Here is a 15,832-nt window from a genome sequence, read left to right as displayed (position 1 = left end):
CACTTCTTTCTGCTGCAGGCGTTAGAGTTGAACCCTTTGTGTCTCTCTGGGAAGATGTTCTGCTCCTGAATCAGCTGGGTGGGTCTTGCCTCTAGCTTCTTTGCATGGAGTTCTGTTGAAGGGTTCCCTGCTGGGCCTGTATTCTGGGTGGAATGATCCGTGGCCCTGGTCATCTCACTCACTTGCCAGGCTTGTGCTCTGGGTCTAATTAGGATCCTGTGGCCCGGGTCGTCTCACTGACTTGCTGGGCCTGCGCTCTGGATCTGTTCAGGATCTGGAGGGCCCTGGGTCGTCTCATTCACTCTCTGGGCCTGCGCTCTGGGTCTGTTCAGGATCCCGTGGCCCTCGGTCGTTGAGTTTGTACTTTAGACAGTAAGAGCAAGCATCTGTATAGCTAAGCAGATATTAAGTTGGGAATTTGTATTTAAGTTAGTTTCCCTAAGTTCTGTCAGATCATCTTCCCTTGATGTACCTGGTGTCTTCCAGTCAGACTAGTTCACTCCGGTTACCTTTTGCTCCCTCTCTCGGTCAAGAAAAGAGGAAGGATGCTTTTATAGATCTGGGTCTAGCATAGTGTTCAGCTTACCAGGTCCAGACCTACGAAGTTTGAATTTGCCCCAATGTGCCTGGCTTGGTTCTGGCTGCTGTGCTCAGCTTCTTCCTGCTTCAGTCTATGGATGTGAACCCGCTGTGCCCCTCTGGCAAGATGTTCTGCTCCGGGATTAGTTGGGTGGTTCTGGCCCCTAGTCACTCTGCAGGGACTTAAGCTGCAGAGTTTCACAGCAGGCCTATATGCTGGGCCTGGGCTCTGTCTGGAGGGGTCCAGGGACCGTGGCGGAAGTTCTCACTCACACAGTGGGCCTGGGCTGTGTCTGGAGGTGTCTTGAGAGCATGGCGAAAGGTCTCACAAGCCAGGCCTGGGCTGTCTCTGATGTGATCTGGTGAGCACAGCGGATGTGAGGCTCTCTCGCACACACGCTGGGCCTGGCCTGGGTCTGGAGGTGTCCTGAGAGCACGGTGAAAGGTCTCACTCACATGCTAGCGTGGGTTGGGTCTGCAGGGTTCTGGTGGGTGCAGAAGAGCAGAAGCTCTCCCACACACACACCACTAATATTGTTTAGATAAGATATCATCTCTGCATACTGTCTTTTGAATAACTATTATGAAGACAACTATATGCAATGTATTAATTATTGGAACTATCCTACTAACCTGTTTTGAAACTGTTTCATTGCTGTTTTATCTTTTTTTCTCATTAAAATGAACAAGAAAAATAAAAAAAGATGAATTTAAAATAGCTCTCACAATTTTTTTATGGGCTCATTGTCTTAATGTTATCAATGTTTTTCCTTACAATTACTTCACTTTTTTGTTTTCATTTTTTTCTATAACAATTTACTGAACTTTTGAACTTGTTCATGAATAGGAACCTCCCGGAAGGTCTGACTGAATTTGGGATTGCTGAGATTCATATTCATTTCCTTCTTTAGTAAATGTGGTTTGGGATAGAGGGGTAGTACCTCCTCATGCTCTTTCTAACAGTCTCCAGCCTCATGATAGAATATAACTGTTACTTAAGTGGATGGTATACAGTCTCATAACAAAAGCAAGTACAGGGGGCTGGATCCCCATGTCTGCCGTGTTGGCCCTGCCCCTGGGGCAAGCTGAGACGTCAATTGAGACTGGGTGTGGTGGTGTGCACCTGTAATCCCAGCTCTTGGGAGGCTGCAGACAGGCAGATCACTACGAGTCCTATCTAGTAGTGAGACCTTGAATACCCTGTAGACCCTTCCCTAAAAAAAAAAAAAAAAAAGAATGAAAAAGAAAATAGCAAGTACAGATTACTTATTTATTTATTTATTTATTTTTAAGACATACCATATATTCAGTTACAGCTGAGGAAGTGTAACATTTTACCAGATAAAAAGCTGGAACTTAAGTATGAGAAACCTTCACACACTGTGCTAGTATTGGTCTCTAGCTGAAAGCCAGTCAGCAATACTTTCAACACAGCAGTTAGAAGATAATCATCTGGAACAGGTGACAACGTTGTAGTCTGTAACGTAGCGACTTGGTGCCACTGGCATCAGAGTGCGGTGGAAAGCAAGTGTATCTCCATAGCTTAGTCAGACTTGTCTTTCTTCTTTCCTGTCAAGGGCACTTTGTTGACAACGGCAGACCCTACCACTGTGACACCTCCAGCCACAGCAGACACGCCCCCTCTCACCAGCCCTATTCGCATGGAAGGCAAGTACAGATTATTTAAAAGTCTTAAGAAATAATTTAAAATATATCTGAAAGTAGAGCAAAATGTAAGTCTTATGAAAAGGGAAGCATATGAATCATCATGAACAGTAAGCAGAACAAAATCATTTTGTTACAAATTCCTAGCCCACAGTTTCTCTCCATCACTGCCCAAACAGCACAGCTCAGTTTCTTTCCCATGTGGGGAGCACTCACGAGGTATGAGGATGATCTAGACTGCTGCTGGACCAATACACAGGCTACACAGAAATAACACAAGGAAGCAATCAGCTAAAATCTCCTGAAACTTTCACTCTCAATGAATATGAATGAAAGAAGTTGTCATTGGTAAGGAGTCTTCATGTTCAATGCTGTAGGAGGTGTGAGAACAATGGTGCCACTTACCAAAAGCACTGATAACATGTTCATATGATCGAGACAGAGGAGCTTAAATACTGCATGTTTTCTGGCATGAGAAACCCAAATTGTAAATAAAGAGCAAAGTAAAATGATAATAGGAAACAGGCAGATAGGTCTTTTCCAAAGGGAAGGGGGCCATGTGGACAGGGAGAAAGGTATCAAAATTAAGATATGTTTTGTACATGTAACACCTCCCCATAAGAACTGTCTTCATCATGGACTGCAAAACTGTACCATCGCAATAAAAATGAAATGAAACATTTAAAATGGGGGCTATTAAAAATTCTTTTCTCTTTTTCTGTCATCTTAATTTCTTAGTTTTTTTGTTTCCTTTTCCAATTTTGCATGCATATAGCTGATAATCTGAGCAACTAATTTGAAGACAACACTATATAACAAGCACTGTTGAATTCATATTATTTGGTTTAGTGAAGTTCTATATCATTTATAATATTTTTACATTACTATTCTGTATTTTTAAAAAATGATTCTTTTTTAAAAAAAATTTATTTATTTATTTATGTGTGTGTGTGTGTGGCCAGCTCAGCACACCAGGGGGCGGGGCTGTCTGGCATGTGGTGCTGGGGGATTGAACCGTGGTCCCTGTACTTTGCTAAGCTTGTTCTAAGTAGGTGCTTTAGACCACTGAGCCAACTCACCAGCCCCTAAAAAATGATTCTTAAGTGATTAGGGTCCTGCCAATGGTTAATGCTTCTTGCTTTTTTTTTTTTTTTTTTTTTCCAGTACTGGGGATTGAACTCAGGACCAGGCAGTGTTTATTCTACTGAGCTATCTCCCCGGCTGGTTAATGGTTCTTGCAATGGTGCATGATGTTTAGGTAACTTAATTTTCAATTATCTGCTACATGATAATCATCCTACAGATGTCCTGTACCTATGTTGTCCCAGATATTTCTTTCTTTTTTTTTTTTTTTTTTTTTTTTGCGGAACTGGGGATTGAACTCAGAACCTTGCACTTGCCAGGGAAGCGCTTATTCCACTGAGCCATCTCCCCGGCCCCCAGATATTTCTTTAAACATTGCTCTTCCAGTTCTTTGGTATTTCCAGCTTCATGTGAATTTTCTTGCTGTCATACAAAGCATTTAATGATTTGTCAATAAATGCAATTATTTTGCTAGCAAGGACCCTTCAGAAAATCCAATGTGAATATAACTCATGTTTTTCTTTTTCTTTTTCTTATTTATTTATTTATTTATTTTTTGCAGAACCTAGGATTGAACTCAGACCTTTGTGCTTGCAAGGAAAGCACTTATTTTACTGAGCCATCTCCCCGGCCCCTTATGTTTTTATTTATTTATTTATTTATTTGTGGGTGTGTGTGGCCAGCTCAGCCCACCAGGGGGCAGGGCTGGCTGGCATGTGGTGCTGGGGGATTGAACCGTGGTCCCTGTGCTTTGCTAAGCTTGTTCTAAGTAGGTGCTTTAGACCACTGAGCCATCTCACCAGCCCCTGTTTTTATTTTCTTATAGTGAATTCTTTGTAGGTGGAAGTTAAAAAGGGTCTTCTGCAATTTAAGTTGCATGTTTTGTTTGAAATGTAGATCTCAGGCATTATATGAGCTAGATTTTGCAGGTTCCATTTTCTGGTTATTTACACTGAGTTAAGGTATTGACATTGTACAGCTTGTTGTATGAAAATAGCGCACAAGTGGATGTTGTAGAGGATCAGGAATATAAGAGACGATATGAATTCTTTATTTTTAAATTAAATTTATTGATATATTTGTTTTTTTTTAATTTATTTTTATTTATTACATTTATTTATTGTGTGTGTGTGTGTGGCCAGCTCAGCCCACCAGGGGGCGGGGCTGGCTGGCATGTGGTGCTGGGGGATCGAACCGAGGTCCCTGTGCTTTGCCAAGCTTGTTTCAAGTAGGTGCTTTAGACCACTGAGCCATCTCTCCAGCCCCTATTGATATATTTGGATATACATAATGGTAACATTTATCAGGAGGAATTCGTATCTGTTCATCATACATCTTGATCCCTCCAGTTCTACTTATTACTTTATTTATTTTATTTTATTTTTTAAAATTTTTTATTTATGTGTGTGTGTGTGTGTGTGTGTGTGTGTGTGTTTGTGTGTCCAGCTCAGCCCACCAGGGGGCGAGGCTGGCTGGCATGTGGTGCTGGGGGATTGAACCGTGGTCCCTGTGCTTTTCTAAGCTTAGCTTGTTCTAAGTAGGTGCTTTAGACCACTGAGCCATCTCACCAGCCCCTACTTATTACTTTATTAACAACAGTTCTGTCCTTCTAGCCCTACAGAGCAGAATGATGAAGCAATTTCTTTGTTCTTTAAACTAATAAGTAGACCTTAGGTCTACTGATTGGACTCCTAATTCTAGTAATCCCCCCCAAGGTCTACTGATTGGACTCCTAATTCTAGTAATCCCCCCCAAATCACATTCTGACATTATGATATTTAGGCTTGGGTTCTTATGAAGGAATGTGTGAAAGGCCACATCATTTTGTTCATACTTGGCCTTGTGTTGATTTGTAAGTAACCATGACCTCAGTCGTTTGCATAAGGACCTCTCTGCTCCCTTTGAAGGCATCTGTCCAATAATGACCATCATTTTCTATTCTTTTTTGTTTGTTTTTTGGCAGAACCAGGGATTGAACTCAGGCCCTTGCGCTTGCCAGGGAAGCGCTTATTCCACTGAGCCATCTCCCTGGCTCCATTTTCTATTCTTTAGAAAAGATCAACAGAAGTCTTCATATTTTCTCCTCATATTTCTTGATATAATTTCCTTGACAGTTACTGGAGGATACTGCAAAATTCCCTCAAAATGAAGGAAGGAAAGGTTTATTTAGCTCACAGTTAGTGGCAGTTTGAGTCCATATTCTGCTGGCTCCAAGGCAAATGACAGCCGTTAATGGCAGCAGAAAAGAAAAAAGAGCAGAGGAGCAGCAGCAGTTGCAGTTGCCATCAAGACTCTCTCTCTTCCTTCTACATTGACTGTGAAGACTGGTGCTGTTTCACAAAGATCTAAGTGTCTCTGAAGTGGCAAAGTGAAACGGCTGAGATCAAGCTCTTCTGAAGTGGCATGGTGAAGCTCAGAAGTCCTTCCAGGAAGTGGGGTGCAGAAGCATTTCTCAAGTCTTTTACATACCCTTTCTGTGCTGGGTCGCTCTGAGAGGGGTCCTCCCTGCCCTCGGGTGGGGCACCCCACACCCAAGGGCATGGAATGGAAAAATGGAAAAGTGGATCCAGCCAAGCTTCCAACATCTTATTTTTTTTTTATCCATGCTGAAATAATTTATTGAATACAATCCATGTGTACTATTTTTTTTTAACTAAATGCCATTACTCAGTTCCAAACAGATATAATCCATTCAAGTTAACTGCATGTAAAACTTAACTACGTTGATTACAATTGGTCTTCACCTATGGAACGTCTAAATACATCCACAATTGTAGATAATACTGTAATAATAAAGACATTTCTTTCTTTTGTATTATTTCCCTTGAGTTTTTCCCTTGCACTGAATTTCTAGACATTTTCCTTTCTCCTCCCACAAAAAACAAAAGTTCCATGCCTTCTTATATTTTATTAAAACATTGTTAGATTCGCTTGCTTCCAACATCTTAAGTTGAAAGAACAATGTATCAACCACCACAGTGACAATGAAGTATGAAGTTCCCCACTAAAATTGTGTTAGTGCTTCCTTGATTTTCTGAGGCACCAAATGATCCCTGAATTTCCCAGGGTGTTACAAAAAAAAGAATCTCTGAATTTGCATGCATGCCAAAGTGAGTCACACAGCTTTAGCACTGGTCACGACCACCAGAGTGGTAAACATTTTCCCAGAACAAAGTAGTGTCTCATTATCTATGGCTTTGTGGAGTAGTTTCATTGTAAACAGTATCAGAAAAATTTAAAAAGTATCAAGAGACAAATATGAAGAATTATTGAATATATATTTTATATATGTACAGAACATGAATAGTGCAGGGACATGTGGCTATATATCCCAATTTATTAAAAAATGATTACTGTAGGTGATCCACTAGGGTACACTAAGAATTTCTTCCCCCATTAACATACATATTCAGTGTCTTGCTTTGTTAACTGAAAGAGAGTTTCATGATACCTACAACCAGTCAACGTGAGTATTCTAAAGGCACATGAGAAAGAAATTATGCAAAATACCCTCAGGAATATTGAAGATGTAAGATGGAGGCATACACAACCAAAAATCAAAGAATAGCATTATCATCATACTAAAAGCAGAATACTTTTTAGAAACAAAGCAGTACAATGTATGAGGAGACTCAGGAACATGCAACAACTCAGAAAAGATAAGATTTAAAATTAGCAAAAGTATTGGAGAGGTCAATGTTGAAAGAAGTATGTGAACAATATCATCAAAATTGATTAAATGGCTGATTATACATTTATTTATTTGTTTATTTGTATTTTTAGGGGAAGGTCTATAGGGTGTTCAGGCTCTCACTAGTAAATCAGACTCATAGTTATCGCCTATTTACAGCCTTCCAAGAGCTGGGATTATATGTCCACACCACCATGCCCAGTCTAAATGGCTGATTATACAAATAATACGAAGAACATCCAGACAAACTTCAAATTGAGACACTGATTATTGAAATTAGTAGCTTTCAGAAGACTATAAGACAAGAGGTAAATCTCATTTTTATTGCATTACATATTATGTTTCAAATTAAAATATGTTGGACAAAATTGTGCAGCATTGACTAAGAAGTTTTCTGCCTAGGAATAAAAGAATATTTTTTAACTCGAGAAGAACACTTCCTTCAAGATTTGATTTTGTCTTTGAATCCATGCAAAGAATTTCTCTCTGGTCTTAACAAAATAATGAAGCATTTAGGGGCAAAGATGCAGCCTAGGAGCCCAGCACTGGAGGCCAAGATGGAGAAGACCTCCATGGCCACCATGACCTTTCCCTTAGTACTGTGGTACATGGGCAGGAAGGTGACCCACACACTGCAGAACACCAGCATGCTGAACGTCAGGAACTTGGCTTCATTGAAGGTGTCAGGCAGATTCCTGGCCAGGAAAGCCACAGTGAAGCTCACCATGGCCAGGGAGCCCAGGTATCCCAGGACACAGTAGAAGGCAGTGAGGGAGCCCTTGTTGCACACGATGATGATGTGGCCATGTTCAGAGTGAGCATCTGTGTCAATGTAGGGTGGATTCGTCCCCATCCAGATGCCACAGAGAGTGAGCTGGATCAGGGTACAGATGGGGATGATGGAGTTAGGTGCTCCTGATAGCAGCAACTGCCTCATTCTTGTGCCTGGGGCAGTGACCTTAAAGGCCAGCACCACAGTGATGGTTTTGGCTAAGACAGTGGAAACAGCTACAGTGAACACAAGTGCAAATGTGGTCTGTTGGAGGATGCAGGTGGCTGTGCTGGGACGGCCAATGAAGAGCAAGGAACAGAGGAAGCAGAAGGTGAGGGAGATGAGCAGGGTGTAGCTGAGGCCCCTGTTATTTGCCCTCACAATAGGCGTGTCTGCATGCTTTACAAATAGTCCAAGAATGACAACTGTGAGGACAGTGAGACTCAGGGCTGCACCAAGCAGAACTGTACCCAGCGGGTCTTCATAATTCAGAAAAATTGTGAGCTTTTGCAAACAGTGTGTTTTCTGACTGTTGGCATACTGATGATCTGGACACTTCATGCACTGTTCCATATCTAATGGGAAGTTCAAGTTATCATCAGTAGCAGTTCTCTACTTTGTTTTCACAGGTCCCTCTCAAAGCATCTCTCAGTTATTTGAGCCAACTATCCCTCCGCCTTTTACTAGATGCAAATTTTTTTTTTTTTTTTTTGGAACCGGGGATTGAACTCAGGCCCTTGCACTTGCCAGGGAAGTGCTTATTCCACTGAGCCACCTCCCCAGCCCTCAAAAGAATGTTTTATAAGAAAATATTCTGTAGTAATGATAATATCTTCCATGTGGAGTGGTAGGGTAAATTATTTATTCTCCTTGTTAATCTTTTGTACTTATAAGAACAATTATATCTAAAGAGAACTACAGGCCTATCTCCTTCATGAACATGAATGCAAAAATCTTCATTAAAATCCTAACAAATGGAACACAACAAATCATCAAGAAGATTATAGACCTTGACCAGGTAGGATTCATCCCAGGGATGCAAGGATGTTTCAACATACATACATCTACACTATGTCAGTAGAGCTAAATCCAAAAACCTCATCATCACCTCACTTGATGCACAAAAGTGTTTTGACAAAGTCCAACACTCATTCATTTTCCTCTGTGGCCCCACAGTCTCCCCGATTAGAAAATTGGGGACATCAATGAGTTGCAGGATGCCACAGCACAGGTTCTCCTATGTCATGAGTCCTCACTGACCAGAAGGGTTGGGGCCAAAATCTTTGGCATCCCTGTAGCCTTTCTCCCTCTCCAATTCTTGGTTTGCAAACCTTAGTTGCTAACCCTCCAGAAGAGAAGCTCAATGATGTTATTACCCTACAACACAGGCAGCTGAGCCAAAGATCACTCTCTATCTGAACATCAAGCACACTAGACACAACATGAAACAGGCACCTTTCACCAATTGTTGATATGCTAGACTTCAAGTCCCTAGAGAATATGAAAAAATTAAAAAAATAGTAAAAAACGTAGAAATAAACAATTACATATTTTTACACAGAAACTTAGAAGTCCAACCACATACAGCATTGTAGCAGAACAGTACTATGACATCTTTCTTCTTGTTGCTCGACTTCACACATTAACACCCCTTTTTAAAAACAGACATTTATTTGAGAGACAGTACAGCAGTAATTGATATGATATTAGAAGCAGCACTCATTAAGAAGACCAGAATGACTGGCATTCCAAGCATGGCCCTAGTATCACACATTGCTATCCTCAGTGCAGTTGCTTAGTTCAGGAATCAGCATATATAGTTAGTCAAGATGAGAATCCTACCAATTAACTGTTAGTTTCAAAAACCCAAGAATCTCATTAATTTTCAAAGTGCTACAGAAAATTGGAATAGATGGTCTCTACCTCATTTTGATAAAAGCCATCCATGACAACCCAATGGCTAACATAATTCTAAATGAGGAAGAACTGAACTCTTTTATTCTCAGATCTGGTAAAAGGCAAGGATGTTCTCTATCACCACTCCTATACAATATAGTTATGGAATCATTAGCTATAGCCATTAGACAAGACAGAGAAATAAAAGGAATAAGAATAGGTAAAGAAGAAGTTAAACTATCATTATTTGCAGACGACATGGTACACAACTTGGAAGACTCATAAAACTCCATGCAGGAAGCTACTAGAATTAATACACAAATTCAGTAGCATAGCACACTACAAAGTGAATACCCAAAAGTCAATAGTGTTCCTCTACAGATAACAAAGACACTGAGAGGGAAATTAGAGAACTAATTCCTTTTACAATAGGACCACAGAAAATAAATTACTTAGGAATTAATCTAACTAAAGAAGTCAAAGATCTATTTAATGAAAATTACAGTACTATGCACAAAGAGATAGTAGAGGATTTCAGAAAATGGAAAGACATTCCCTGCTCATGGATAGGAAGAATGAACACTGTGAAGATGGCCATACTTCCAAAATTGTTATACAGATTAAATGCAATCCCTACCAAACTACCATGAACATACCTCACAGACCCAGAGAAATCATTCCTAAAATTTACTTAGAACCAGAAATGACCTACAATAGAAAAGGCAATCCTGGTCAACAAAGACAAGGCAGGAGGCATTATAATTTGTGACTTGAAATTATTCTATGAAGTTACTGTGATAAAATGAGCATGGTTTTGTCAAAAAAAGAGACCTGAGGGTCAATGGAATTGATCAGAAGATGCAGAAGCAACTACAAACACACTCAGCCACCTTATCTTTGACAAAGGGGCCAAACATACTTACTGGAAGATAGATAGCCTCTTTAACAAATGGTGCTGGAGAAACTGTCTCTCAACATGGTGAGAAACTAAAACTTGACCTAGCTCTATCATCATGCATGAAACTAAAGTCAGAATGGATTAAAGATGTAAATATTAAAACAGAAACACCGAATATCTTGGAAGAGAAAGTAGGGGTAAATCTTGACCTCGGGGTAGGCAGAGTTCATGAACACAAATCAAACTGCACAGGTAATACTTGAAAGAATTAACGACTGGAACCTCTTCTTATTGAGAAGTTTTTGCACATCAAAAGACATTACCAACAGAGTGAAAACACAACCCACAAATTTGGAACAACACTTAATAAGTACTCAGACAAAGGTTTTCTCTCTAGAATGTATAAAGAAGTAAAAAATTTAGGGCATCAAAATTTAAAGAACCAATTCAGAAATGGGCATCTGAGATGCCCACGTTTTTATTTATTTATTTATTTATTTATTTATTTATTTATTTGTGTGTGTGGCCAGCTCAGCCCACCTGGGGGCGGGGCTGGCTGGCATGTGTTGCTGGGGGATTGAACCACGGTCCCTGTGCTTTGCTAAGCTTGTTCTAAGTAGGTGCTTTAGACCACTGAGCCATCTCACCAGCCCCTAGATGATGACCACGCTTTATCAGAGGAAGAATTACTAGAAGCTAATAAATGCATGAAAAAATGCTCCACTTCACTAGCCATTCATGAAATGCAAATTAAAACAATACTGAGATACCATCTCACCCCAGAAAGAATGGCTATCATAAAGAAATAAACCCCAACAAATGTTGGAGAGGCTGTGGGGAAAAAGGAACCCTTCCCCAAAGCTGTTGGGAATGTAGACTGGCGCAACCATCATGGAAATCAGTGTGGAGACTCCTTAAAAGACTAGGACTGAACAAAAAAGGGGGATAGAAAGGAAGGACCATGTTGTATCTGTATATACAAACCAAGATAGACATACAGATACTTTCTCTTAATTAAATGAGAAGAAAGTTTTATACTAATAGTATTTGGACAGGGTATCATGTCTGCATCTTGTACTATGAATAACCACTAAGAATATGTAATACACAATGTATTAATTTTTTTTTTTTTTCAGAACTGGGGACTGAACTCAGGTCCTTGTGCTTGCCAGGCAAGCACTTATTCAAGTGAGCTATCTCCCCAGCCCCAATGGAATAAGGACTTTTTTTTTTTTTTTTTTTTTTGCTCGTTGAATGCCTTCAGGGCACTCTTGGATGGCTGGAGTGTTGTGGGGATCGAACTACAGCAACCTGAGGCTGCCAGCATTGTGGAAGCAGCCACTTAAAGAACAGAGGTAGTTCCAGGCCCCCTAATGTATTAATTATTGAAACTGTCATATTAATTGGTTTGAAAACTGTCGCATTGCTGTTTCTCAATAAAATTAATAAAGACTAGGATTGGATAGCCCATTCAATCCAGCTATCCCGCTATTGGGACTTTTCCCAAAAGATCTGAAAAACATCATATCATAGTGATATATGTGTGACTATGTTTATAGCAGCAGAATTTGCGAAAGACAAATCTTTTTTTTTTTTTTTTTTTTTTTTTGTGGAACCGGGGATTGAACTCAGGCCCTTGTGCTTGCTAGGGAAGCGCTTATTCCACTGAGCCATCTGCCTGGCCCTAAAAGACAAATCTTGGAAACTACCAAAATGCCCGTCACCTGAGGAATGGATGAAAAAGATGTGGTGTTTTTATACAATGAGTGTTACACAGCTATAAAGAATAATTAACTCAAAGACTTCATATATAAGTGGATGCCACTTGAAGATATACTCGGTAGTGAAATAAACCAGACCCACATGTGTAAATATCATATAGTTTCCCTAGTGTAAGAAGTCAGTAGAAGAAATAAAAATTGCATGGTATAACAGAGTTAAATTTAAAGCGAGAACTTAAGGATTAAACAATAAAGAGTGAGCAAGGAGAAAAGTTAGAAAAAATGGCATGGGTAAAACCACACATTTATATACACAAGATGGTTAAGGCAGTGGTCCCAAGAATCCTCATCAGGTGTTTGAAAGTAGCAGTTAACTGGTAGAATTCTCACATTGATTACATAAGCTGATATCTGTGAACTATACAACTGCACTGAGGTCAGCAATGTGTAATACTAAAACCATGCTTGGAATGCCTGTCATTCTGGTCTTCTAAAAGCGTACTGCTTCTAACATATCAGTTATTGCAATGCTCTCTCTCAAGTAAATGATTGTTTAAAAGAAAAGATAATAAAAGGAAACAAGAGACGAGAAAAAAATCTTATATGACTGTCCTGCTACAATGTTGTATATGGTTTAATTTCTAAATTTCTGTGTAAAAAAGTAATTTTTTTCACATTCTATAGGAACTTAAAGTTTAGAATATCAATGATTGTTGGAAAATACCAGTTCTATGTTATGTCTAAGGCATTTGATATTCAGACAATGATATTAAGCTCTACCTCCTCTGTTACAGGGTCATAATGTTATTAAGTTTCTCTTTTAGATATGTTTGACAACTAAAGTTTGCAGGCCAAATATTAGAGAAATAGAGGGGCTACAAGGTTAGCCATTATTTTGGCCCTTGCCCTTCAATGTCAGTGAGAATTCAGAACCCAAGGGAACCTGTACTGTAATATCCTGTAACTCAGTGGTGTCCCAAATTTTCTGTTCAAGGAGATTATTGGGCCACAGAGGAAAGGGATTGACAATGTATAGCATCCTAAAGAGAGTCACCTAGAGAGAAAACATGCTCTCAGGCTTTCACAGAGAGCAAATTGGTCAAGCAATGGTTGTGATTCATCCAGATGGCTGGCACTATCAAAAGATCTACAAATTGCTATGTACATGGTTTCAGGGTCAATCCTGATGGGATTTTACTGACTTTGTCAGATATAAAAGTTATATTTTTTGTTATATAGGTCTTGCTTTAACTTGGTCTTAACCATCCAGCAGTAAAGTATAACCACAATGTAAAAAAGTAAAGCCATATGAATATGCTGAACTATAAAAGGCTCAAGTCAACAACTTCTGAGATTGCCAGTTGTGCTGATAACCACTTATATTATGGACTTGTGGATTATATTGAATTATTTTGCTGAAGTTAAGCACCTACAATGTTTGAATGGCAGTGGAACACCCATCTCCAACAAGACTAAACAAAAAAGGGGGAAATAAGTGAAGCACCATTTTGTAGTGAAAAAATATATATCTGTATATGCAAAATAGGATAGATATATAGCTACCTTCTCTTAATTCAGTGAGAAGAAAAATTTGTACTAATAGTGTTTAGATAAGATGTCATGTCTTCATCTTGTACTCTGAATAACTACTATGAAAACAATATGCAATGTATTAATTATTGTAACTGGGGGCTGGGGAGATGGCTCAGTGGAATAAGCACTTCACTGGCAAGTGCAAGGACCTGAGTTCAATCCCCAGTTCCGAAAAAAAAAAAAAAGAAAAAGAAAAAAGAAAAAAGAAAAAAAATTATTGTAACTGTCCTACTAACCTGTTTTGAAACTGTCTCATTGCTATTTCTTTCTCATAAAAATTAAAAAGTGCAATTATCTTTTTTCACAAAGAACAAAGAGCTACCTATATCTATCTTCTATAGATAATGTACTTCATATTCATTCACTGTGCAATCAACTATGAATAAACCACGACAGTATTTCCTAAGTACCAGGGAAAGCATACATGAGTAGTAATTCCTTTCTTGTATATGAAGAATTTCCACCATTTGAAAGCAGTAATTTTCACGAGGAGACATACTGGAATTTTGATTGTACTTTTTTTTTTGATTGCACTTTGATAGAGTCAGTAAATGGAGTGGGAGAGAGCTGCTCTTCTTTCATCACTGAGTCCTTCTATCCATGTCACGCTTTAGACAGCCACTTGCTTTGGTTTTGCTATTGGGAATGCTTTTGCAAAATCCATTGATAGCACTTTTCTAAATACCTAAAGAATTGATTCCTGGGAATCTCTTGTAATTAAATATTATAAATCTTTTTAATTTCAAATGACTTTCATGCATGAGATAAAGAAGTATATTTTAACATTAGTTTTATATTCAGTCACCAGCAGATAAATTAATAGTTCACGGAAATTTTACTCTTGCATATTTATGTCTTTGAAAAGTTGTACAAGTGGTATTATCTTTTACCTGAAATTTTTGCTTTTATTAACTTTGGTGCCTACATTGCATTAGCCAGATTCCCAAATATAATATCAGTGGTGTTGGCCACTTGGAAAAATTTTAATTTTTTTTTGTTTCGAATGTTTAATCTTAAAATGCTATGTTTGCTCTGTATCATGTAAATGGCATCTTTAGGTTTGAGACACTGTCCTTCAGCCACTAATTTAATAAGAGGATGTCTACCATTGTTTGTTTCTAAATTGCAAAAGGTCTAATTGCAATATGATCTTTTTATGTATTTCATTTATTTCTATTTTGCAAGAAACTTTGTACTTAATTATATTTCATCAACCCAATTGTTTGAAATGTAATATATATGCATGTACATGTATTTCAATGATATTAGAATGTGGAACACAATTTAAATTTACTTCAATATGAAGGGTGAACTACAAAATTTATCTTTGGAGTGGCAGTGTTGGGAGTCAGTGCAAAACTTTAACGCTTCTCATCAAATAATGGACTCTCCTCTAATGGAGTTGGTGCTATTCTTTATTAGCATGCACTTGTAAAAAACCTTATAAAGTTGCCCATTATGGATTTAATCACCATTGAAGCCTATAGGTGTATATTAAAACTATATTTTTGTGTTGTTAGTCAACATCTACTATGGAGATCTTTCATTTTTTTTCCACAGCATTTAATTATTCTCTTTTGAATATTGACATTGGAAGTTAATTTTTTTTTTTTTTTGGTGGAACTGGGGTTTGAACTCAGGCCCTTGTGCTTGCCAGGGAAGCGCTTATTCCACTGAGCCATCTCCCCAGCCCCGGAAGTTAATGTTGATGTGAAATTATTTATATTATATTTTCATATGAAACATCCATTTACGTGTAAAAATGACCACATTTTAAGTCATGGAATTGTACTATTTAATAATTTTGTATCTATGTCTTCATCAAATCTATTAAAGTTTAACTATAAATTTACAATTATTGTAACTGTCCTACTAACCTGTTTTGAAACTGTCTCATTGCTATTTGTTTCTCAATAAAAACTATAGCTTTATAA

The 15,832-nt window shown here is 38.6% G+C and overlaps 1 protein-coding gene across 1 annotated transcript in view; it reads right to left on the bottom strand.

Moving 5' to 3' along the window:
* Positions 1–7,460: 7,460 nt before the first annotated feature.
* LOC101588350 (vomeronasal type-2 receptor 116-like) overlaps positions 7,461–15,832 on the bottom strand; it is a gene marked incomplete at its 5' end in the record, with an annotated part of 52,739 nt that continues 44,367 nt past the window's right edge. The window contains 1 exon segment of the mRNA XM_023707223.1: positions 7,461–8,365. Coding sequence (XP_023562991.1) covers positions 7,461–8,365 — 905 coding nt within the window.

The sequence above is a fragment of the Octodon degus genome, unplaced genomic scaffold (genome assembly GCF_000260255.1).
Source record: "Octodon degus isolate 3935 unplaced genomic scaffold, OctDeg1.0 scaffold00282, whole genome shotgun sequence".
Taxonomy (NCBI): domain Eukaryota; kingdom Metazoa; phylum Chordata; class Mammalia; order Rodentia; family Octodontidae; genus Octodon; species Octodon degus.
The sequence above is the reverse complement of the archived record's forward strand: the minus strand, read 5'-3'. Positions and strand labels throughout refer to the sequence as shown.